Here is a 24776-nt window from a genome sequence, read left to right as displayed (position 1 = left end):
ACATCAACACATATATGAAATAATTACGTTGAAAAGTTAGAATCATATTATAGTTGAAATACGTAGCGCTCCTGACAACAGTGCTCATGACTACCATAAATGAATAAGGTAAGAACCTGTTCCATGAAAGCATGTGAATGTTGCAGAGATCTGTGCACTCATGAGGTGAGTGTCAAGTGAGTCCAACGCGCGGACGCGGGCAGACTGCCAACACCTTCTGGTTTGGGGCTGTGATCCTGAACTGTGGACGTTTGCAGCCCAGTTTCTTTACTGAAAAAAAGAAATTGGTCTTATTATCCAAATGGAATAGAATAGAATAGAAGTGTCGGCATTGAAGAAATAGGCCCATGGCCTGTTGCCGATTCTTAAACTTTTCGTGACTTGATTCACAAGGGATCCGGCCTTTGTAACCCGATCTTTCCATAATTGACATAATAGTGACACATTTTCTTACCCACGGCACGAGTAGAGAACGAACGTAGCACAGCTAGATACGCATTTTTGCCTGGTCAAACTGAGTCAGGATTACCCACATAAAACAAAAGAGAACATCGATGTTTAGGTAATGTTTAATTTATTTCTCTGAATTTGTTGAAGACATATCAGAAATTAAGCAGTTAATTTGCGTACTTTTCTGAACTTTAATTTCCAGATGAAGTCAACGTGTAACTCTAGTTTGCCTCTTTCTCTAACTTCATTTAACTTCATACCCTTGGAGTCCATCTTCATAAACTTCATACCATGTCATTTGAGTCCAGCTTTCGTCTTAAAGTTGGCCTGCCAAGATCCGGACATAAATTCTAATCAGCGGGAGCATTAAGACGGGTGGTTACACTTTCTAGAGCCCCACCTAGATTTGAGCGCCATTTCTTTTTTTTTTGGCCGAGAACCCATTAACCTTTATTCAAGTTTATCCATCATTTATTAAAATTGGAACAATACTGGATGCCAGTTAGGTGAAAGGTTTGAAAGGTTTTCAACATTCATGATGAAAGTAATAGAAAATTCATACAAAATGTATCCTTAGTTTCAAAGTTGTTTTCACGTGCGTTAAAGAGATATAGCGCTTTAACGATGTATAACGATATAATTTATACAGTTTTTGATATTTTTTTACGGTTATCAACTTATACCGTGGCCACGAAAAATATCTGTAATTAGGAAAACTATTGGGATTTATATAGCAATAATGGTTTAAACGATAGTTGAAATAACAACAATACATAGCAATTTATGTATTAATTAGGAGCTAATGGACAATACGGTCCCCACGGCAGGATGCTCGCGGCTTGCAAAACAGGAGTTGGCAACATGAAAAACAGGATGCTTGTGTCTTGGCTGGTACGTAACCGTTTCTGTGTAACGCTGTATTAATAATACGGCTATGAATCACCATTGATGTTGTATATATAAATAAATTAGAATGTTATATTCATGTAACGAGTCGCAGCACGTATTCACCAGGCTTAATAACAATGCATTACTGTGCGTGATGCACTAGCGAGCAATGTCCGCTTCTACGTGTACAAATTATTCAATTAAAGTTTTAACGACATTATTACAGGTATAGACACGGATTTAAAAAAAATACACAGAAGTAAATTATATGTCGAAGATTGTCTTTATTGCTCTAATGTTAGTTAGAAATCGGATATATAAAACAAAGATTATTAAGTATATAATTCAATTGTCCAGGTGAACAGGAATACTGGTATAAATCACTGTTTTTAATAACACCTGGAAATAAATTGCAGAAAATATCTACCATAAAAAATTTCCTGTGAACTTATAGAAATACTAATTCATTATTTTTATAAAACTATTGAATATTTTAAATGTGCTTCAAATGAACCATTAAAAAATCTTTATGAACTTACTGTTTAACTTAGAATTAATTACTTAATAAGTTTTAATAAAATAATAGTTTTTAATAATTATTGTATATAAAACTAATAATTTTAAAACTTAAGTTTCAATAAATCTCCTCCATGTACTTTATTTACGACGTGGCCCCCCTTCAACAATACTAAACTCAAGACACTCACGCTTGAAAGGCGAGAGAGAAAGTTTATTCTTTCGGCACAGGTTTCGCTCCACTGCAGAACTTCATTTCAAAGCCTTCATTAAACTCAAATGACTGTTAACCTTCACTGTGCAAAGCGTACATTATACTTAACTGACACTTAACCTTCACTGCCCATAGCCTTCATTATAATCACGTGATACATTACCTTTCCCGTACTTCTGGGTTCAGGTTCACGGTTCATATACACATGACTTGAACCACCAACGAAAATGCGTCACAAAAATTAAACTATTTTTTAATTTATTTCCTTGGTATTTATGTTATTTTATTTATTGTATTTATTAAAAATTCTAGAAAATAGCATTGAAGGAAATAACGTTCGTGAAAATGACATCGTCGAAAATTGCTTTGCCATATTCAACGGAAAATATTTCCATAAAAAGTAAAATGCCAGCCTAAGGAATATGAAATTGAGTGCTTGGATTTAAAATCATTTTAACTAGTTACGTAACACCCAAAAGATTCAAATTTGTCCTCTAAAAATAAAATTGAAATCATTCTTTTACGAATCATTGACGTCATTTATCCCTGGGTTAGCAGCTGTTTTCACATCACCTAATCTGATTATAAACTATTTGATTAAATGAGATTTTGAGTGCGACTACTCTTGAATTTTATGAACCTCAATAATTTCATCCAAAAATTCGTATCATCAGAATTATTGATTTTTATGCCAAGTTTAATCGAAAAACAGCTAGTAATTTAATTAACATCAAATCCATACCAATATCAATTATTAAAAAAAATAATAAAGCGAAAGTTGATTTACCATGAATATCCAAAGCCATCTTGCACCAACACTAATAATATTCGCCAAAATATCATAATGAAGTTTTTTAAAGTTTCCATAAAGGCTCCTGTGTCCAAATATCCTGACATTAAAATAAGACCTCATTACTGCACAACCGCAACCCGTCTCGTCACGCTTCTAAGAAAACATGTGGCTCCGTGCAATTAAACTGGACTGTTTATCCTTTTGTTCATTGCTAAACCGGACTGTTTATCCCTGGGAACGTAATTAAACTGGACTGTTTGTCCTTTTTCGTTATGTTCAATACTTGTTCGTTATGTTCAATACATGTTCGTTATGTTCAATACTTGTTCGTTATGTTCAATACATGTTCGTTATTTTCAATACTTGTTCGTTATGTTCAATACTTGTTCGTTATGTTCAATGCATGTTCGTTATGTTCAATACTTGCTTGTTATGTTCAATGCTGTTATATATACAACTTTCCTCTGTCCATATATGTAATGTGCGGTTGGAACCATTCTCTGTTCTATAATGCTATACCTACCAGACTCGTCAGATAATGTTATTCTGTAATATTATTCCTTCTAAACTGTGATGAGTTAAAAAAACTTCATGCACAAGAACGTTCGTCGTTCCGGACTTCGCATGCAGGGGCGCGCGGGGCGTTCAAGGCTGAGCGCTGCTGTGCTCGCGTTTCCCGACTGCGTGAACAGAAGCAGCAAAAAGCCGACTGTAGAGCACGCAAATATTTGCTATATTTAATATTTTTATTTAGTTAACTAATAAAATTATAATTTATACCTTGATTGTCAGGAGCTGCAAAAATCCGACTGTAGAGCAGGCATACATTTGCTAATTTAATATTTTTATTTAGTGAACTAATAAAATTATTATTTATAGCTTGATTGTCAGGAGCTGCAAAAAGCCGACTGTATAGCAGGCAGATATTTGCTATATTTAATATTTTTATTTAGTTAACTAATAAAATTATTATTTATAGCTTGATTGTCAGGAGCTACAAAAAGCCGACTGTAGAGCAGGCAGATATATGCTATATTTAATATTTTCATTTATTGAACTAATAAAATTATAATTTATAGCTTGATTGTCAGGAGCTGCAAAAATCCGACTCACATAGCAGGCAAATATTTGCTAATTGATATTTTTATTTAGTAAACTAATATAGCTATTATTTATAGCTTAATTGTTGCTGTAGTTGATATAACTTGATAAACTTTACGACAGTGAATAGGACAGGAAATAAATTGAAGACAAAAGACAAAAATAAAATTTAAATTTGTTCTATCAAGTGCGGTAATTTGTGCTTATGTCATGCCTGGCTATCAGCTTAGAGGCGCGGCTCATTAGCAACTGTTTTCCGCGTCCCAAATCTCAGTGGATAAAAAATTCTCAAATCCAAAAATTCCGTTGACCAGCTAATTTACGTTACCTCGATGTCACTGGATAAGTTCAACACATAAGTTGATTATAGTCGAGCGAAGAATTCAATTCTTTAATTAAAAATCTCAGAGTCTCTAGAAAACTATACTTTTAAAACAATCCTTCGAGCACTGTTTTTAAAATCATTCTTTTCATATAAGTCCCCCTCTGTCAGCCTCCCCTAGCCAGCCTCCCCAAGCCAGCCTCCCCAAGCCAGCTTCCCCAAGCCAGCCTCCCCAAGCCAGCCTCCCAAAGCCAGCCTCCCCAAGCCCGCCTCTCCAAGCCAGCCTCCCCAAGCCAGCCTCCCCAAGCCAGCCTCACAATCAACGATCTCCTCATGAGTGTTCATAATTCATGATGTTTTTACACTCACCATACGCAGGCGAGGCTGCAGCACTGGGTGCGCGTGCAGCGTATAAAAGGAAGCTGGACGGCCGGTCGTCACCTCTGTACAGTACACGCTACACTTCGGGTGACAGGTGTGTGCTCTGTCTGCAGCCTAACTAGAGACAGGAGGTAGTGCACTCGAGACAGTATAATAGGTTGCGATACAGAAGGTAGTGCACTCGAGACAGTATATTAGGTTGCGAGACAGAAGGTAGTGCACTCGAGACAGTATATAACCGATTGCGAGACAGAGGGTTGTATACGAGACGGTAGGTGGAACTTATCGTGAGACAGAGGATAATGAGCTCGAGACAGTATAGCCGATTGCGAGACAGAAGGTTGCAAAAATAAGACAAAATGTGATCTTTATAGATAGACAGAATGTTGGAAATACGAGGCAGTACGTGTAACCTATCGCGGGATAACAAGTGTGCTTAATATACAAATTCAATTTGTAGCCTAAATCAAAAGGCAAAATTGAGGCTACAAAAATTAAAAAAACATTTGCCAAAGCCTACACGGCAGAGAACGCTGTTACGAACCACCATGTGAACTGTAACATTGTTAAAATCTTCAAGTTTATTCAATTCTAAGATATTAATCATGGACTCAACGATAAAATTTATTCCATTACTATTCACTTCATTTAATTTCAGTAATTTTTCTTCAGGCTCACGAATGATCGCCCAACGAACAAAAAACTTTAACATATTATTCTTTCAGCAAAGGCTGACGACCTCGGTCTAACTTGTTCCAGTAGAACTTAAGTAAATCATTAATTAAACTAATAATTCAGTTTACTGAATAATTTCAATAAATCTTTACTGACAGGTCAAGAGATTATCGGATCTTCATGAGCAAGTATTGCAGTTTTTATGCAATAAACTTTAATTTTTGTAATAATTTTATTATACATTGGTGCAACGTCAATGCAAGAAGTTATATCGAAGAATTGAAAGACTTTAGTAAAATCCGTATTAGACTCATTAATTTCAGTGATGCTAAGATAAGACGAATCGCAATGTTCTAAAAATAGTCCCCGTTTGTTATATTTGATCTTAATTTTACCTGATTTAACAGTTCGAATTTGTATGTTCTCAAATTTTGTTATGGCTTATCCTGTTGGCGAGAATTTATCCTTAATGTGCATATCTTTGTAATATACACTAATAATAATTTATTAGCGCTACCTATTCAACTCACTTGTACTGCTATATAGTATTTATTAGTTATATTATTTATGATGTTTATAGACTTATAAGTGATGACAGCAGGGTTAATGAACTACTGATTGTCTGCAGAAATGATAAACTTAAGAGCCCTCATCGTCCTGCTGGCAGCGGCAGCTGTCACTGCAGACTCAACGGACTCCAGCACAACTGCTGCACCAGGTGCTGCAGCTGCAGGTGCGGATTAAATCATCAATTAATCATAAATAATCAATATAATATGCCGTGTATTATTATCTATGTTGTATACGGACATGCTTCTTCATAAGATATAATACGGACGTTGATTGCTGCTCCGAGTGATGTTTTCTATAAGATTTATTACATCAGAAGTATGTTATTGACTTCGGCTCTCTCTACGCGTTGCGCTAGGTTGATAAAACTATATTTTATTATATAATTGCAAAAGCTTCTATACATCTCATTATCCTATTTGTATAGGATAATATTATGAAATTAATTACACTAACGAATTCGTAATTTTATTCATTATTGTACCTTATTAATATGATATTGGTATAATAAATCCTTGATATTATATTAAATTTTGTATTGCATCATTAATATAAATGCATTGATAAATAAAATAAAATGATAGAATCAAAGTTCAAAGATGGTACGCATAAATCAAAACAGAGTGATTCTATTCTATTCTATTCTATTCTATTCTATTCTATTCTATTCTATTCTATTCTATTCTATTCTATTCTATTCTATTCTATTCTATTCTATTCTATTATGTTATAGTATATTCTATACAAAAATAAAGTTTTTTGCTAGAATCACAAACGAGATATTGTTAAAAATTTTAGTCCCTGCGAATTACTGGATATATTTTTCCTCTATTATATCTTGCGTAGAATAGAATGCAATGTAATTTCGCTCCTTTTTGCTTGGCTTTAATTGAATAATTTCTCCAATCTTCGTTTTTCAAACCGGAATGGTTTAATAAAAAAATTAAACAGAGCAAAAATGTGGTCGCAACCCGTATGAAATGTTAATACCTAACGCTAATTTCGATTTTTGATCTCTGCTAACCAAAGCAGCCAATTTTTTAACAGCAAATTTTACAAATTTCCAGACCCCTCAACTCGATTCTTCTTCGGCGCCTCTCCCGGAGGCCTGGGTGTTGGCCTCGGTGGAGTCGGACCTGGACAAGGCTTCGGAGGACAGCCTGGCTTTGGGGGACAAGGTTTCGGAGGACAAGCTGGCTTTGCTGGACAAGGTTTTGGTGGACAGCCTGGCTTTGGAGGACAAGGTTTCGGCGGACAAGCTGGCTTTGGAGGACAAGGTTTCGGTGGTCAACAAGGTGGCTTCGGTTTTGGAGGACGACCTGGATTTGGTCAACAAGGATTCCGCCCAGGATTCGGTCAAGCCGGATTTGGCCAGCAAGGATTTGGTCGACCAGGATTCGGTCAGCAAGGATTCGGCCAGCAAGGATTCGGACAAGGATTTGGTCAGCAAGGATTTGGCCAGCAAGGATTTGGCCAGCAAGGATTCGGACAACCTGGATTCGGACAAGGATTCGGTCAACAAGGATTTGGTCAGCAAGGATTCGGTCAGCAAGGATTTGGCCAGCAAGGATTCGGACAACCAGGATTCGGACAAGGATTTGGCCAGCAAGGTTTTGGTCAAGGACAAGGTTTCCGGCCAGGATTTCAGGGCGGATTAAACTCTGGATTTGATTTGAGGTCCAACCCTTCAGCCACGACATCTGCTGACGCGACGGCAGCCACAACTACGGCATAAAAAATATTATTATTTAATAACATTCAATTATGTGAAAACAAAGATCGATGATGACGACAAATATTACACTTGTTTAAATTGGGATGTTTTATGTTAATCCTATGGTAATTATAGGTAATTAAATAACATTAATTGATTGAAGTGACTAGCTATCAAGACTAATTAAAGTTGACCGATAGAGATGAAAGTTACTTTTGAGTGATAGCGATGAAGGAACAAGTTCGTACCGTGTACGCACACAGGCGCCAGCGAGTGATACAAAAAGTTAACTAAAATATCTTGCGCAGAGTAGAAGGAAAAAATTTAATGAGCCAGGGAGTCCATCCACTGTAACGATGATTATAAAACACGTGCTTTACACTTTAAAAATGTGTTTTTTTTCTAAGTCTGTGCTTAATACGATTAGTTTACCAATAAAATGTTTGCTCCTAAATTGCGACTGTAAAGTGTAACATGACGCAATGGTCGCAGTATTATCTTTAATTTAGGAAATATGAACATTAAAGTTTAAAACAAAAGACAGTGGATCAAATTATGCTTAAAAATGATGATAGGTCATGCGAGTAATTATGAAAAGTATCAATTGAAATGAAGTCAATTACCTAAAAAGCTAATTAGCACATGAACAAATTTTTTTGAATGCAGGCACCTATTTTTTTTAGTTTAAAAACGCATCAGCGAATCAATTTATTTTAGAAAATTTCTGTTTAATCAAATTTCTTCAGCCAAGAAGTATAAGCATCAAGTTTTTAAAAATGTTGCCTCGATTTCTTCCAATTAAATTTATCTGCAAAAAGTTTATGTTTCTCAAGTTTAGAAGTTAGCGTCGTAGATGTGCCTGGATTACTCGCGGGGAACTTTAGGGCTCCAAGTAACCGGATTTGCTGGGTAAAAAAAATCATTTTACGAGTAGAAAAACTGGATACGATACTCATCAGGCGATCGTTCGCTCCGAATCGAGGAGGGTGACTTCTAAAGTTCGTGTTGGGAAAATAACAGGTTTAGCACGTCAGAGTTTTTTCAATAAACGCTAGCCTTACGTTCTGATCTTACAGACCTGAAAACTTCGCTGCAAGGATCCTTAGAATGGATTAGTTTCAAATTCATTCGTGTTTTCCGCTACGGTAGCTTAGACTGAATTATTCAAGCCGAATTTTTTCGCATATACTATAAGAGAATAAATTATTCTATATAAGAATATAGAATATATGTACGCTCATATATTCTCGAGTAACATATGCACCAATCATTTACTTATTAGCTAATTAGCAATAATTCCATAATAAAATATCTAATCGATGCATGGCGCTATTCTTAAATTGTCGCTTTGAAATAAACAACGAAAAATCTCCGCTGAAGCATAAATCAGTCGACGTTATGACAATGAAAGTAGATATATTTTATGAATATTTTCGGCTGGAGAGAAAATTGTTATTCCCCGTTTGAATGATATTTTTCTCTATCCGTTTACTGTATTTAAGTTTAACAAGGAAATTGGTTTAAGTATATAGGAGTGAAACATTCGCCTGTATTGAGTGTTTCCAAAAAATTTAGATTTCAGAGCAGAACAGTTGTAATAGCTTATATTGATTAGATTGATAGACCGTGGCTCTCACTGGTAGGGGAGAGCGCAGGCGTTAAAAATGTTATCAGTTGCGAAGGTGGCACGGCTAAGTGAGAGCTGAGTGGTTGATAAGGTGATACTTTAACACCAGATTTTAAATTTATTCATAAAAAACCTACAGATTAATGAATGCTCTAACTGAAAGATGGCTGGGCATTCGTCTGCCTTGTAAAAGGTTTTGGTGTAATAATGATTTCTAGAGCGAAATAAGGGTTTCGTATAGGTTTATTGTACGAAACGATGCTATCATATGAGCATTTTGCGCGAAGACGTGCGGGATTTAATTTTGCATAAGTTCTAAGTAAGATTTTTTACACGCAATTCATCCAATATCGCGTTCTGACGATACTGTCAATGAATGTTCAGTCGGCAAATTTCAAACAAATCAAGAAATATGGGTCGATCGGGAAGTATAATTCAAACCGCTCACAGTTTACGAATTTCTGTTACTATAACGCCCAATCGTGCAGATATTTTGTTAATTTGCAATATAGATCATTCATTCTCCATGCAATAATTTACTGGTCCTAACCGAATGTATGTAGGATTATAGAATGATAATCAGGAAAGGTTATCACGAACTAACGATCAATCATTCTCCAAGCAATAATATTCAGGCACTAACCAATATTAACTATACTATATACAGGCTATTAACCAATAATAATTAATAACAATTTTAAACTATATACAGGCAATTAATCAATAATAATTAGAAAAGCTAATCAGGAAAGGTTATGTGGGTTCCAAGGTTGGGCAGCTGAGAGACTGTAAGGTAGCAGAGATATAAGCAGACGTGTGGCGGGCTACCGCGTACTGTGCTGCTACCTTCAGGCAAAGGTAGGAGCCTGCCTTTCTTCTCTGTGTGTTCATAACTTGTGTTATTTGGAAGCTTATGCGAGTGCTTTTTTCATATTTTATGCTATAGATTTTCGTTAAATTTGTGCATACGATTGAATATGGAGAAAGATTTAGACAAAATTTAACAACAGCCACTGTAACTATATATATATATGTGTGTCTTTATTACCGTTAGGATGTTTAACGGACTCGTTAATGTCCTTGAATACTAAAAAAATTCGTGCTTCAATAATAATGAACAATAAAAAATTGAGCTTAAAAAATAGCATTAATCTGTTGTTTACTCGCGGCGCAAGCGAATTTGTAATCTCGCAATAAAACGTTTTGGGAGAAGATTTGTATGAACACTTGAGCAGTGCGTGTGAGATGTGCCGACACGAGCCTTCATATTCAGTTCTAAAGCATGGAAGTCGCTGATGTCGGCTAAACCGGTTTTGGATTTATGATCTCACCATCAAAAGATAATATTTTTCAACTTTTCAGCCATGGAGTTCATTACAAAAAAGTTAATTAATTGATTGAGATGCTAGAATGAAAGTAAGAATTTGCCTCTATGTCGATAAAGATTCGAAAGGCACCCTAGAGGTCGTTAGCTATGAAGATTAATGTTCGAACCTACTTTGTGTTTATTAAGTAGGAGGATACGCTGTCTTTGAAGCTTTCATTTGAAATGAAAAAATAACTGTCGTGAGCTTGGAATTCATGAAATAAGATAACTTCTGAAGACTAAATTGTTCACCTATGACGAAGGTATTGAGAGAAGAATTGGTATGAAATAAGGAATGGACTGAAGTGAAATTATAAGCGATTCATTCACACTTACTGGAATGAGTCAGTTGCACACGCAAATATAATACGCCCGAAAACTAAAAATATATCGCGTTTATGTGAATTTATCACGAATAATTTTTGTTTCTGTGTGAGTGCTGGGCGAAGTGTGTGTATAACACTGTTAACACACTTCCTTATCTCCATACTGGGCGATCGGATCTACCTGCCCTGTTTTTCACATTCAAAATCTTTCAATTTATTGGCAACAAATTCACTCCAATTATATATTCTTAGAGTATTGTTAAAAAGAAAACACTTTAAAACAATAGTTGTTCGTTCTCTTTTAACTTTTTCCCTCCCACATTACTTATGATTTGATAGAAACTGCATGGCTCGTCATCTTGAAATACCAATACGGTATTACATATTATATAAAGTACGGTAGCATACGGTATTTGCATTGTCGTATGCTATACGAACAGTAATAACTGCTTAGGAATGCAAGAAACCAAACAATCGATGATGAAGTACGAAGAGGTGACGTCTCGAGGTCGATTGAATACGACGCTGCCATCGTCTCGTGCGCTTCCTGTCGCGAGAGCATTTCCTGTTACACTGACATCAACAAAAAATTTCGGAATTATTCGACAATATTTTAGGATAATGTTGACATGTTCTTTACCCTTTCACGCTATAATGGCAATTTATTTAACCATGAAAGATCAATTAATATCTTTATTTGTTATTAATTTCGAAGCTACCAGCCATTGCTGTAATTATGAAGTAAATTTTTGTAGTTTTGTGCAAAATTCTGACGGTGACTTGTTCCTGCAGATGAAGTCCCCGCGCTGGATGATCCTCGTCGTGCTCATAGCAGCGGTCGCTGCAGACGACGATAACCTCGGAAAGTCTGCAGATGGCGCAACGGCAGCTGCTGCAGACGTAGCAGCTGCTGCAGGACCTCCTGCAGGAACTCCTGCTGCAGGGGAGCAGCAGACCAGGTTCGGTCCAGGTCTCCTGGGTGCAGTGGTCAACGCAGGTGCGTCGCTCATCAACTCAGCCCTCGGGGGACAAAGTCATGGCCTCCATGGACATCACGGAGGCGGTTTCGGCCATCGAGGGGACCAATTTGGTGGACATCAAGGTTTTGGAGGTGGAGGTTTTGGTCATGGAGGACAGTTTGGACCTGGTGGCCATGGACACTTTGGGGTAGCCCGGCCACCTCGTCCAGGAGGTTTTGGAGGATTCGGAGGAAGACCGCAAAGGCCTGGTGGGGTATTTCCGGGCGGTAGACCATTTGTTCCTGGTGGATTCCAACATGGAGGATTAGGTGGTCACGGGGGTGGATTCGGAGGTCCAGGAGGTGGATTTGGTGGTGAAAAAGGAGGATCATGTCCCCCCGTGCGAGCATCGTGTCCTACTCGGTCCAACATCGGACCGACGCCATGTGCTAACGACTTCGGCTGCCCTGCTGCCGACAAATGTTGCTTCGATACCTGCCTCCAAACGGCGGTCTGTAAGCCGCCTGAGCCTTTCCATGGATGAACATCGAAAAGCTACTCTTGATGATTTAATATTTTATTTATATTATTAGCATCAAGTTTGAATTTATGCTTCAAACTTGTTATTACCTATTAGTTTAGGTATTAATTTTTATTAAAATATTTTCCAGATCATTTTGTATAAAATTGTTCCTATTTGTGTGTACATAGCCTCAAATAAATTGACAGTGAGTAATTTGGAAGCAGCAAGTTGTCAAAATAGCGAATTTGCGAAACGAATAGTTTTTATATCTCTTTACGTATAAACGTAGTGTTTAGCCAAGTACTTGCAGGAGTAGACGGTAAAATTTTTCAGATATTCTGCTGCCGACAAATGTTGCTTGACAAAATATTTTACAATGACTGTAAATTTGATTTTAGATTTTTCAATTCTTTTATTTTCCTTAAATAAACATTCCTATGTGCAGCGAAAATTTTCTTTTGAACATAAGGATCACGTCAGTTAAGGATATTTCCCTATAGATTGAATTGGTGACTGCAACGCTTGGTCAGTACCGATCCAATGAAGTCGAGTTTCTCATCACAAACAATAAATTATTTGGATTATATTTCAGAACAAATTGTTGCTACAATTTAAATTTTTTCTAGTACAGTTACATGGATATTTTTGTGGAATTTCAAATTTTTCTAAATTTAAGCCAGGCTCATATTTTGATTGTGTCGTAAATTTCGTACGATAAAATGTTTATCGTATAAGAATGTTCAAGAGTTAGTGCCACAAGACATCGTCTACGATATGTATCTGCCAATAATTGATCAAGTTTGATACCCCAGTGAGTTGATTATTTGTTCACCAGACTTTACGTGCAAATATCATAATGAACACTGGATTCCCAATATATTGGAATAAAATTTGCAGCACCTTCTTGCGTTGCTGGGGATAATAAATAGACACAAATATATTTTCCTAATCGCATTTAATTCCTTAATGCGTCATGACAATAAATTAGCAAACGTGGAATAAATATGGAGAATAAATAAGGAAACAGGAATAAATCGCAACAAACCGGGAACATACGAAATGACAATAAGTTTGTTGATTTGACTCACAATTGGACGCTCGGTAACACAATAATAACAACTTTTCAGTCAATGGAATTCGGTGATGAAACACCGAAGGCGTTGGGAGGCAGCGCCATGTTAACGGCCGACGGGATCTGAAAAATAAACCATTAGATTTTAACTGGAATTATTTCTATGTAATTATATTTATTAGTATGTATTTACGTGATTGCACTTTCTCCTTGAACCCACGTTTATCGAAATGGATGACAATGATTATCTCTCAAAGACATTTACCTAAATATAAACATTTGTAATTTTGTATGGTAACGAATTACTTTCCTCTTCACTGAAGATCATTTGTTAGTCTAAGTTAAAAAATTTTGAATTTTAAATGCGTATCAAGTAATTAGATTATTTTGCATTTTTCCCATTCTCAACGAGATTCATATCCCATGCTTTATATACGTACAGCCTGGATAGCGTCCGGGACGGCGTCCAGGGTATACACCGGGGTAGCCACCGGGGTATCCTCCAGGGAATCCTCCAGGGTATCCACCAGGGTATCCACCAGGATATCCACCAGGATATCCACCGGGGTATCCTCCAGGGTATCCACCAGGATATACACCGGGATATCCTGGTGGATATCTACCATGATGATGGGGATATCCCCCGTGGATTAGGTTATCCACGATGGCTCCAACAACTCTGTAAACGCGAGAATATTAGAATTGAAAAATTATAATGCGAATTTAAAATTTGCATCTTAAAATTTGCCAGCAATTTTGGTAAAATAAATGTAGAAGTCCGAACATTAACAATCCCTCCTGAAATATTTCAGATATGAATCGCACTGGTGAAAATTTTGAAATGAAATAATTCTGTGCATCAGAAAAAAATCAATGATTTGATGATATCCAACAAGTTTTTGAATTTGTAATTTTTTAATCCAATGATATTTTGTGAATTAATTTGGAAAATTTCATCCAAAACTAATCATTAATACCACGCGCTGAGGGTAACTAAAATATTCATGAATTAGGTATCCGCATGACCATAAGCTGCGGGCGCGTCAATTTAGTCAATGGAAAGGACAATTACGTAAGTGACGGGCTTCTTGTTCATTATTAATTGTTCGAAGATAAATGATAATGTTTAATATAATATAATATAACATAACATAACATAATACAACAAATATTGCAACACTCACCCAGGTCGTCTGTATCCTCCGCCTTGATGGGCAGCTGCAGAATAAGTCTGGGCTCCGTCACCAACAACACCGAAGTCTCCGCCGGCCGCCGTTGGGTCGGCGATGACTTTAGTGAAAATTCCCGACGATTCATCGCCGGAGACTTGAACAATCGCTGCTTGGCTGGGCAGGGCAAGGCAAAGTGCCCCCAGAGCCGCCAGAATTAGTGCCTTCATTCTGGAAAAGATCAAAGTTAGTTCATCCACTTCGCTTTTTATTTCAATATAATGTATAATATTATATTAATTTTTATAGTTTTGCGGGAATGGGACACCGTTTGACGTAAAAAGTTACTAAATTTGTTTCTCTTCTGAAAAATTCATATGTTTAGTAAGGTTAGTGTGCTACAATTGGTTTTTTTGAAAAATGTACAGAGGACGCTGATTAAAAATTTGAAAATTAAGTTATATTTTTGCCCAGAACTTTGGAAATTTTGCTTAAAAATAAATAGTTTGAGTTTCCTTAAGACTTTAAAACTGAAATTAAAAAAAAATTCCTAGCTAAATGCCAGTTTTACATTTTTACCATTCGTTCGTTTCAAAATTCTTTATACTGGATTCGAAATGGGGGATCGCAAATCGCAATGGCGGATTCACGATGAAAGGATTTGGAATAATGAGATTCTCAAATTGCTTAGAATATTCAAGATCACTGACCGGGTAGTTTCAATTATACCTAACCTAACTCTAAATCGTGTCCCCGTATCTTTATTTTCGACCCTGAAATGCAGTATATTATGTATATACATACTGTAAGTTGAGTGAATGTGGGGTGGCTCGGCCACAAGCCAGTTACCCTTAAAATTGCTTTGTTAGAAAACGATGATTACGGCATAAACTTCTCTATTTTCCTGTTCATGTCGAACCTCATAGTTCCCATTCTATGTATTAATTATTATCTCAATAAACACATACATTAAAAGCAATAATATCGTCGATATTTCCGTATAAGTATTCCAGGTTATATTACAGGCTGCATTCAGTTTGTCCATATAGGAGTGCTCTATTTGAACGTCATTTTGCAGGATCTTACGTATTGTATATTATGATAATAAGTAATTCACGATTATCATCATAATAAGCAAATTTCAAAAAATATTACATTGTATATTTCAATGAATAAAAAGCAGAATGAGCATGCCAAACGAAACACTTTTTATTTTAATTAATTGGAGCGAAACCTCAAAACAAACCTCTCGAAAAAGACAGCTTAACCTGTAAGTCCGGTTAAAGTTCATCGCTGGCTTAATCTGATGCATCATTTTTTCTTTGATGTACCAATTTAACTTGCCACCGTTGACTTAAAATAACACATCGGCTAAGTCTGCGGATGTCCTGCGCGTTATGTTCTACCTACTTGGGTTAACCTGCTACCCGCTTTAACCTGCCACTTTTGGTTCGCCAAGACTAGTAAAACATTCCGAGCAAAGCCTCATTAATCTGACAGTTTGTTATACTTTCTATTACATGTAAATAACTCAACATAAGGTGTCAATAACTCAACATATGGTGTCAATAACCATATTTTGGTTATTAATTGACAAGTTATCAATGAGTCGGTTGAAGTATAGCGGTGGTGCAGGTTCTAACCTTGGGCTGACTTTGACCTTTACATGGCGTAGCAACATGCTACTCCTTCGTTATATTCTGCCTGGCTGTTGTATTGGTCGCACGTCTGGCAGGCTGACGATCGCTCGCCAGGATACTGACCCCAAGCGCCGGTATTCATGAATATTCAAGAATATTCAGGAATATTCGGGAATATTAAGTAATAATCCAAGAATATAATGATATTATTATGATTGTAAGTAATATCGTTCTTGCATTGTTTCACTGCACTGATATTCTCTATTAATTGATTCATTAAATGTCAGGATTTTCTTTGATTATTGTAACGGGTAATATCTTCGTGCGTTTAGCGTTCCCTTTAAAAGGAAGTGTTGTCATTACTTTTATCGAATCATAGGATGTAAATAGCAATCATTTGGTAATATGTTATAGTAAAGGGTTTCATTTAAATATGGCTGTCATTTTAACTCTCTATACTCCGTAGATGTAACAAATAATTTAATGAACTTAACCGAGCAATAGAGGGCGAGATTTTGTGAGTGCGCGATGACATGATTTTGCGTCTATATTTTTTCACAAAGAATTTTAAAAATATGGCAAACCGCGATAAAAAATACCTCTTATTCTGCGAGAAAAACAGTTTTTTTTCATCAAGAAACATAATATGCAAATAATATTGATAAAAGAAATCAAATTATTATATTATATTATATTATATTATATTATATTATATTATATTATATTATATTATATTGTATTCAATTCTATTCTATGCTATTCTATTCTACTCTACGACAATTTTCCATCCGCAACAAGGCCTGGGCACACAAGTTCAAGTTCATGTTAACAATAAAAATACTTCTATAAGGAGCGAGTTTGCGATCACTTTGCGGATACATTAGAAACTTCAAATGAATTTTTTGAAGGGAATAAGCATGAATAAGGAACTAAAATCATGTTATGTAATGATTATTTAGCATATAATAATTATTCTTTTCTTATCACGACACTCGTGCTTGTAGCATTCATTATTAAATCAGTGTCGCCTTTGGTATAAAATTTTCAGTTTGAAGTTTAATTTTCATCTCTCATTCCGGTCCCTAATGCGTGGCGGTCATGGACACTAATTACAACGATCCTTTCATTGATTCCGACTTGAAAAAAATTAGGTAACTTACAATTGAGTTTAGAGTAAAATTATTTGGTGGGACGAAAACATTGGTATTATAAATAGGGGAATTAGTTAAAAAAATTGCCTCCGGCCAGAAAACTGATATCATCAGGAGACGAGAGCTTCTGTTAGAAACTTGACCAACTTGAGGAGAACATAAAGAAATTGCCTGAAGAAATTTGAAAATATAAACTAACATTTTTCTTGTAGGTATAAAAACCTTTAGGTATAAAAACCAAAATGAATAAATTTCTAAGATATTAAAGCAGTTGTTGCGTCGGCCAAAAAACAATAATTGTTTCGTATGTAGAATAGTAAATTTGAATTCTATGTTTGATGTGATACAAGCGAAGTTTCAATACCTCTGATCAATACATGAAATTTAAAACTTAATATCAAGTGAATAATTTTTATTAAGAAGTTGGAAATTTTGATTTTAAAATGTCGAGGAAAGAATCACACATTTTTGGTGAATGTTCTGCAAACATCAGATGAATTGCCTTGACGTTAATTCAAGTCGTTATAGTGCAGAAAATTTTTAAATAACTTCAAAAGATCAGGAAGAAAGTGCAATGAATAATTTGGCATTAAGCAATTATACCTTTAATTATCACAAATCAAAACGGGCAGTTACGTATTTCAACATCAATTAATTAAGTGCAAGAAAATTACTCCATCACTAACCCAAATTTTTCTGGCATGAGAAACGGTGAAAAATTATTGAAATACATTTATTGCAGCGCATGGAACAAAAATACATATCGAGGAGAGTATGAACTAGACCGTTGACCCGTGAAGCAGTGATGCAGTAAACTGGGAACCAGTTAAATGGCCATGCACCTGTAAACTGGTTACTGCAAGCCAGTTAAATGGCCACCTGTAAACTGGTTACTTCCAGCTGCAGGGGCCCGAGGCGGCTTCAGTACTCAGGGTGGCAGCTTCCAGAATAACGTCGAACAAAATGTCAAATTGGCAGAACGTACATTTTTATTAACTTTAACGGCCACAAATACTTGTTTAGACGTCATTATGATATTATTGAATTGTCGTGAATTTATCTACGAATGAAATTTTTATAGGTTCATTAATATAAAAATTAGAGTTTATGTTATTATGACGTCGGCTTCATATCTTCAACTTTACTGGGTCCTATGGTTTCTTCGATTGTCTTCAAACTGGCATCCAACTGGCTACTAAATGCATTTAATACTCCATTATTAAATACAAGAAGTTATCCAAGGTATCCTCCTGTCTTATGTCATCCTCTTTATTTCCTAAGCTCATTTACCAGCCTCTGATGTTTGTCACCAAATTTCCTATCAATTTCCCTGTTATTTTCCTACCAATTTAAAGATCAGAAATTCAGTATTTTTTGTTGAATTAAGCTGGTTACATTCATGCAGCCAATGATCCTGAGGGGTCACTGCCCCACAAGAGGCACCCTGAAGGGCACCTACCCTCGGGCGAACGAGCACTCGGAGGAATGAGCGGAACTTTGTCTTCAAATTGACGAACATTCTGCTTTGTGTTGCTTATTCTGACACAGTTTGGTCAGGCTAAAAGGGCGTATCAGTGCTACGTGAAATAAATATTTCATTATTTAGACAACATATCCCAGTGAGGGCTCCGTGTCCGGGGTAGGGTGGGACGGAGATGAGGAACAAATAAACACGAACTGAGAGAATGCATAAATAAATACAATTAATAAAGTATCAGCGAACAGTGAAAATTACAAAAAAATGTAGAGTGTTACAGAGGGAATCTAAATGATGTACTGTGAAGTTAAGGAGGACAAATTAAAGATAATAAACGATAATTGATGAATGTGTTACAAAATTATGTTATGGCACGGAAATGATCGTAACAACGTGATATCAAGAAAGTAAAGAGTGTGAAATATGTCGATATACAAGAATCGTATAGGGAAAAGCGATAAGACGATCTAGATCTAAAAGCGATAAGCGATTGACGATCTAGGTGATAATTTACACGGTCAACGTCGAGCAGGCTACAAAGAGGCACAGTTTTGGAAGAGAAAAGTTAAAAATAAAACCAAAAATAAGCAGCGTGAATGATACTATCGACCTATATAAGTGTTGTTCACAGTATTTGTGAAATAGTGCAGTAAAACATAAATTCAACATATAAAACAGAATAGAAAATAGACAAATCAAAAATTAAAACCGAAAGAGACTATAAATGATCCTGGTTAATACTTCTAGAAAAATCGACCGCCTATGGTCGGCCATCTCTGTGGCTTCGGATCTTGCCTTACAAATTTTTAACTCTTTGTAGATCGTTATAAAACTGGTTTCCCATTAATTTGAGGTTGGGCAAACTATTAACTCCAGATTTTTTGCTAGCTTAATCCGTAGATCTTCAGGCTGCAGGCTGGATGGAATGTCGGCACACCCAAACAGAAGTTGTGTGTTGTGGGTGTGGTTTTGACAGGTATGATGGTGTTGGGTAATTAGCCTCATCGATCTTATTGAGGTATTCTCTAAGCATATTGGGCATTTCCCTGCCCTTCACTGCGCCAATGTACGCCTCATGCCTCGGTCCAAAGTCCTCTATGTTTCGTTTACGTTATGTGCTGATGCGTTTAGAATCTTGTTGGGTGTTCTCGACTCTATGATATCTCTCGACTGCGGTGTTATGCAACGTCTTCATGTTTCTATTTACCTCCACGCTGCTATCGCTGTTATTGTTGTTGATGCAGTCGTACACTTTTATACTATATTCACTGTTGTATATGGTCTTTTTCATGAGTCTGATTGGCTCTTGATTCATCAGATTTCTCAGTGGGTGTTCTTCCAATTTACTCTTCTCCCTCAGTTGCGAGGCCGCCATCTGCACGTGGTTCTTCAGAGGCAGGACAGATGTTTCGTCGTGAAGATGTTGTGCATTGGTGTCGCGTGTGTGTCCTGTGGCGATTCTCAGGGCAGAGTTCTCAACAGTTTGTATTTTCTGACAGCCACTCTCTGATGTTATGGGATCCCATAAGCTGCTTCCATACTCCAGAACTGGACGTATCAGCGCCTTGTAGGTTTGTACAATAGATTCCGTATCTTTTCCCCAGTCAGCTCCAGATAGGGCTTTTAATATGTTGATGTTTTTCTTTGCTTTGCTCGCAGTGCTTCTTACATGTTCAGAGTAGGTCATCTTTGGATCAAAAGTCACTCCCAAGATTCTCGGATGCTTCTCCATTCCCATCGTTGTTCAACTCACATTGAGCTCCAGGTTGGCGCTGTACTGCTTGGGATCCGGTGTTAATTAATAGTGTGACTTAAGTTTTTTCCGTGTTAAGCAACAGGTGGTTGTTCTCTATCCATTCTGCAAGGCTGTTAAGGTATGTAGTGATGTTGGATTTGGCCGTCTGTAGATCTTTATGACTTGCCAATACCGTGATGTCGTCGGCATAGGTCACCACTTCAATTCCCACTCCTTCTTGCGGTGTTGGTAGGTCCGACATGTATATGTTAAACAGTACTGGGGACAGCACTCCTCCCCGAGGTACCCCTCCATGAAAGTTTTTTTTTGTCTTGACTTGCTTCCGTAGTAGTCCACATAACCTTTTCGTCCTCTTAGATAGTTTGATAGGAACTTAACAATCTGTTTAGATATTGGTGTTAGCAGTAGCTTTTCTATCATGCTTTCATAATTGATTGTGTCGAAGGCTCTACTCATATCCAAGGCCACCATTATCGTTCGATTGGGAGGTGCCTTTTCATTGAAACCTGCACAGATGACATCGTTTATTTTTTGCAGTACCGATGTTGTCGAATGCATTCTTTTGTATCCATGTTGGTGTAGGATATTGGGGATGTCCCTTTCAATTTTGTCCAATAGAACTCTTTCCAGTATCTTCACAATAGGCGACAGAAGCGAGATCGCTCTGTAGGACTTGCCGATGTTGCGATCTTTTCCCGGCTTTGATATGGCTATTATTATTGCTAATTTCCATTGTTCTGGTATGTTGTTCCTGTTGACCACTTCATTGAATAGCCTTGTTAGATGTTTTATGGCCACTGGTCTAAGGTGTTTTACGTGTAATGGTGTTATTCCATCTGGACTTTTTGATATATTGCTTTTTGATCTTGCTATTGACTTCTTCACCTCCTCTTCAGTTATTACAACCTCTTCTCTCAGTATCTTCTTCAACTTCCTGTTAGTTGTTCTTTTGAGTCTGCTACTCACCTTCTTTGCGGATCCCGTGTATAGCTTTAGAGAGGGCGGAATTCAGCAAGAAATGGCAGGAGCGAAACCGACGCAGAAACACGGAAAATCATGTAAACACCATTCAAGATCGCACGAGGACTCCGACCGCTCGCCGACAGTCACGGGAGAAGGAAGACAATTAAATAGTGGAAATCATGTAAATAAATCCAGTTCTTTCAAGCAGGTTTCATTGATGACCAGAGAATATGTTTTATTCGCAATTTTCTTATTAGTTTTTTCAATATATCGAACAATATTTTTAGTTTGAACTGGCAAATCGAAAATCAGATTACCGATGGACATTTTTATTTCGTTAACGACGTTTCGAATGTTTCTATCATTCATTATCAAGTTAAAAGGCGCATTGAGTGATGAAATTANTGGAGCGAAACCTCAAAACTAAACCTCTCGAAAAAGATGGCTTAACCTGTTAGTCCGGTTAAAGTTCCTCGCCGTATTAAAACCTGATGCATATTTTTCTCTGATGTACCAGTTTAACTTGCCACCGTTGACTTAAAATAACACATCGGCTAAGTCTGCGGGTGTCCTGCGCGATATGTTCTACTTGGGTTAACCTGCTACCCGCATTAACCTGCCACTTTTGGTTAGCCAAGACTAGTCAATCAACATTCCGAGCAATGCCTCATTAATCTGATAGTTAGTTATACTTTCTATCACATGTAAATAACTCAACATAAGGAGTCAATAACTCAACATATGGTGTCAATAACCATATGTTGGTAACTTATTAATTGACAAGTTATCAATGAGTCGGTTGAAGTATAGCGGTGGTGCAGGTTCTAACCTTGGGCTGACTTTGACCTTTACATGGCGTAGCAACATGCTACTCCTTCGTTATATTCTGCCTGGCTGTTGTATTGGTCGCACGTCTGGCAGGCTGACGATCGCTCGCCAGGATACTGACCCCAAGCGCCGGTATTCATGAATATTCAAGAATATTCAGGAATATTCGGGAATATTAAGTAATAATCCAAGAATATAATGATATTATTATGATTGTAAGTAATATCGTTCTTGCATTGTTTCACTGCACTGATATTCTCTATTAATTGATTCATTAAATGTCAGGATTTTCTTTGATTATTGTAACGGGTAATATCTTCGTGCGTTTAGCGTTCCCTTTAAAAGGAAGTGTTGTCATTACTTTTATCGAATCATAGGATGTAAATAGCAATCATTTGGTAATATGTTAGAATAAATGGTATAATTTAAATATGGCTGTAATTTTAACTCTCTATACTCCGTAGATGTAACAAATAATTTAATGAACTTAACCGAGCAATAGACGGCGAGATTTTGTGAGTAACAGAGGGCGAGATGACATGATTTTGCGTCTAAGTTTTTTTACAAAGAATTTTAAAAATATGGCACAACCGCGATAAAAAATACCTCTTATTCTGCGAGAAAAACAGTTTTTTTTCATCAAGAAACATAATATGCAAATAATATTGATAAAAGAAATCAAAGATGTTCAAGACTAGACTAATATTTAAAGGATCTTATCACAAACAGGATTTCAGCCTGTAGATTAATATTGGAATTATTTAAGCTGTGAAGTTCTAATGGTTCAGGTGCATAACGGTATTTGAATATCAATGAAAAAACATAATTGTTCGCGAATTAATTTCTTTGGAAAAAGTGGAAAGTTAAGGTATCAAGTTAGAATTGCTACAAAACGCGAGTCTGTAAAAAAGCGTCAACTGACATTAATAAAAATTTTGAATTGATAATTGGCTAGTGCTGCATTAAAATATTACCGGTATTACTATTATGACTGATCAATAAAAAGTTTAAAGTTATTATGCTTTCTGAATTAAACTCACATTTTCTGCATAAAATTCATTAATCGCAATTATAAAATAAATTATGTATTTTCAGTCGCCGTAAGTACCTGTAGCAGATGTTGCAGATGTAGACAGGCGAATGTAGCACTTATATAAGACACGTCTGCAGCTGCAGCTGAGGAGGGTATGAAGCTGTGGGCAGGCGAATGCAGCGCTTATATAGACGCAGCTGAACTGCAAAGATGTGCCTAAAAAATAACGCTGAGGCTGAAGCGATTTTTTCCGGACACGTGGCGCTTTCTTCGGTACAATATTCGTATTGTGCTTGAAGCTTGAACACATTCTGGGTGAAATTGAGCAAAAAATTATATATATTATATTGCATTTTTTTATAAGTTTTACTTCTCTGATAATTTTTCTGCTTTTGCAGTTTACTTCTGCTTTTGTGAAAGTTTGCTCCAATTTTTATGCAAATCTTCTATCAAAAGTGTATCGTTTTTGCTAAAAAATTAGTTCGAAATATTATTATTTAAAACGTATTTAAGATCATGTCAACATCTGATAATTAATATCTATTAGACAGATTATATAGCAGAGCTTAACTCATCCCGACGCCTACTATATTTACGTATGTTCCAAATATAGAGCTCTAATTTTTATTAGAAATTCATTTAACTGTCATTTCTAGTCTCGTTATCACCCTTTTGGAATTTTGAAGGCTTCACCAGGAAAATTTGCATTCAATTTCCCCAATAAAGCATTATTCAGATCGTGGTAATTGGTTCACTTGCATGCAATATTTATTTATTACGCATTTCATAGTATATTACGCCTTCTCGGCCGGACTCTAGTTAGTTAAATAATATAGGTGAATGTAAGCAAGGATACGTAAGTGAATGTATGCAAGGGTATGTACGATTATTGGACAAGAAATTTCCACTAATAATGGTCTATAGTAAAAGCATGTGACACTGTAATTTAATCAATATAATCTTACTTCATTCTGGATCCCTTGTGAATCAAGTCACGATAAGTACACGAATCGGCAACAGGCCATGGGCCTATTTCTTCAGTGCCGACANTTAAATGAGAAATTCATTGTACATCTGTAAGATTGGAGATACTGGATTCTTTGGAAGTGTTGTCTTTAAAAAGTAATTTTTAAACGTATATTATTTCATTTATGGAAAAATGCACAATTGTGCTCGCCATGTCCGTCTGTCCGTCCGTCTGTCCGTCTGTCCGTCCGTCCGTGACCTCAAGTTTTCGTCGACGAGAAAATGCGCTCTCTGTC

The 24776-nt window shown here is 36.5% G+C and overlaps 2 protein-coding genes across 3 annotated transcripts; one reads left to right on the top strand and one right to left on the bottom strand.

Annotated features, from left to right (window-relative positions):
- The first annotated feature begins 4701 nt into the window (after positions 1-4701).
- On the top strand, positions 4702-12828 carry LOC108674444 (spidroin-1). Its single transcript, XM_047884383.1, has 6 exons — positions 4702-4759; positions 5969-6073; positions 6978-7639; positions 9240-9319; positions 10052-10109; positions 11736-12828. The coding sequence occupies exons 2-6, from the start codon at positions 5971-5973 to the stop codon at positions 12444-12446; spliced, it is 1614 nt and encodes a 537-aa protein (XP_047740339.1). The 5' UTR covers positions 4702-4759; positions 5969-5970; the 3' UTR covers positions 12447-12828.
- Positions 12829-13363: 535 nt separating this feature from the next.
- Positions 13364-23683, bottom strand: LOC108674454 (pupal cuticle protein Edg-91). 2 transcript variants are annotated; one of them, XM_018162404.2, is made up of 4 exons: positions 23590-23683; positions 14682-14897; positions 13938-14176; positions 13364-13620 (listed from the first exon to the last, which is right to left on the bottom strand). In XM_018162404.2, exons 2-4 carry the CDS (start codon positions 14894-14896, stop codon positions 13604-13606), a joined length of 471 nt encoding a protein of 156 aa, XP_018017893.1. In that variant the 5' UTR covers position 14897; positions 23590-23683; the 3' UTR covers positions 13364-13603. The 2 variants fall into 2 exon arrangements, with proteins under 2 accessions (XP_018017893.1, XP_018017892.1); XM_018162403.2 differs by lacking the exon at positions 23590-23683 and adding an exon at positions 16310-16447.
- Positions 23684-24776: the final 1093 nt, after the last annotated feature.

Source organism: Hyalella azteca, unplaced genomic scaffold, assembly GCF_000764305.2.
Source record: "Hyalella azteca isolate HAZT.00-mixed unplaced genomic scaffold, Hazt_2.0.2 contig15353, whole genome shotgun sequence".
NCBI classification, from domain to species: domain Eukaryota; kingdom Metazoa; phylum Arthropoda; class Malacostraca; order Amphipoda; family Hyalellidae; genus Hyalella; species Hyalella azteca.
Note: the sequence above shows the minus strand (reverse complement) of the source record. Positions and strands in the feature narration are given on the sequence as shown.

Coding starts and splice junctions, on each gene's coding strand:
- LOC108674444 (XM_047884383.1), top strand. CDS start 5,971: ATGATAAACTTAAGAGCCCTCATCGTCCTGCTGGCAGCGGCAGCTGTC. Junction 6,074..6,977: donor ACCAGGTGCTGCAGCTGCAG/GTGCGGATTAAA, acceptor ACAAATTTCCAG/ACCCCTCAACTCGATTCTTC. Junction 10,110..11,735: donor GCTGCTACCTTCAGGCAAAG/GTAGGAGCCTGC, acceptor TTGTTCCTGCAG/ATGAAGTCCCCGCGCTGGAT.
- LOC108674454 (XM_018162403.2), bottom strand. CDS start 16,347: ATGTTGCTACGCCATGTAAAGGTCAAAGTCAGCCCAAG. Junction 14,898..16,309: donor AAGGTCAAAGTCAGCCCAAG/GTTAGAACCTGC, acceptor GATCTTTTCCAG/AATGAAGGCACTAATTCTGG. Junction 14,177..14,681: donor GGAGGATACAGACGACCTGG/GTGAGTGTTGCA, acceptor TCGCGTTTACAG/AGTTGTTGGAGCCATCGTGG.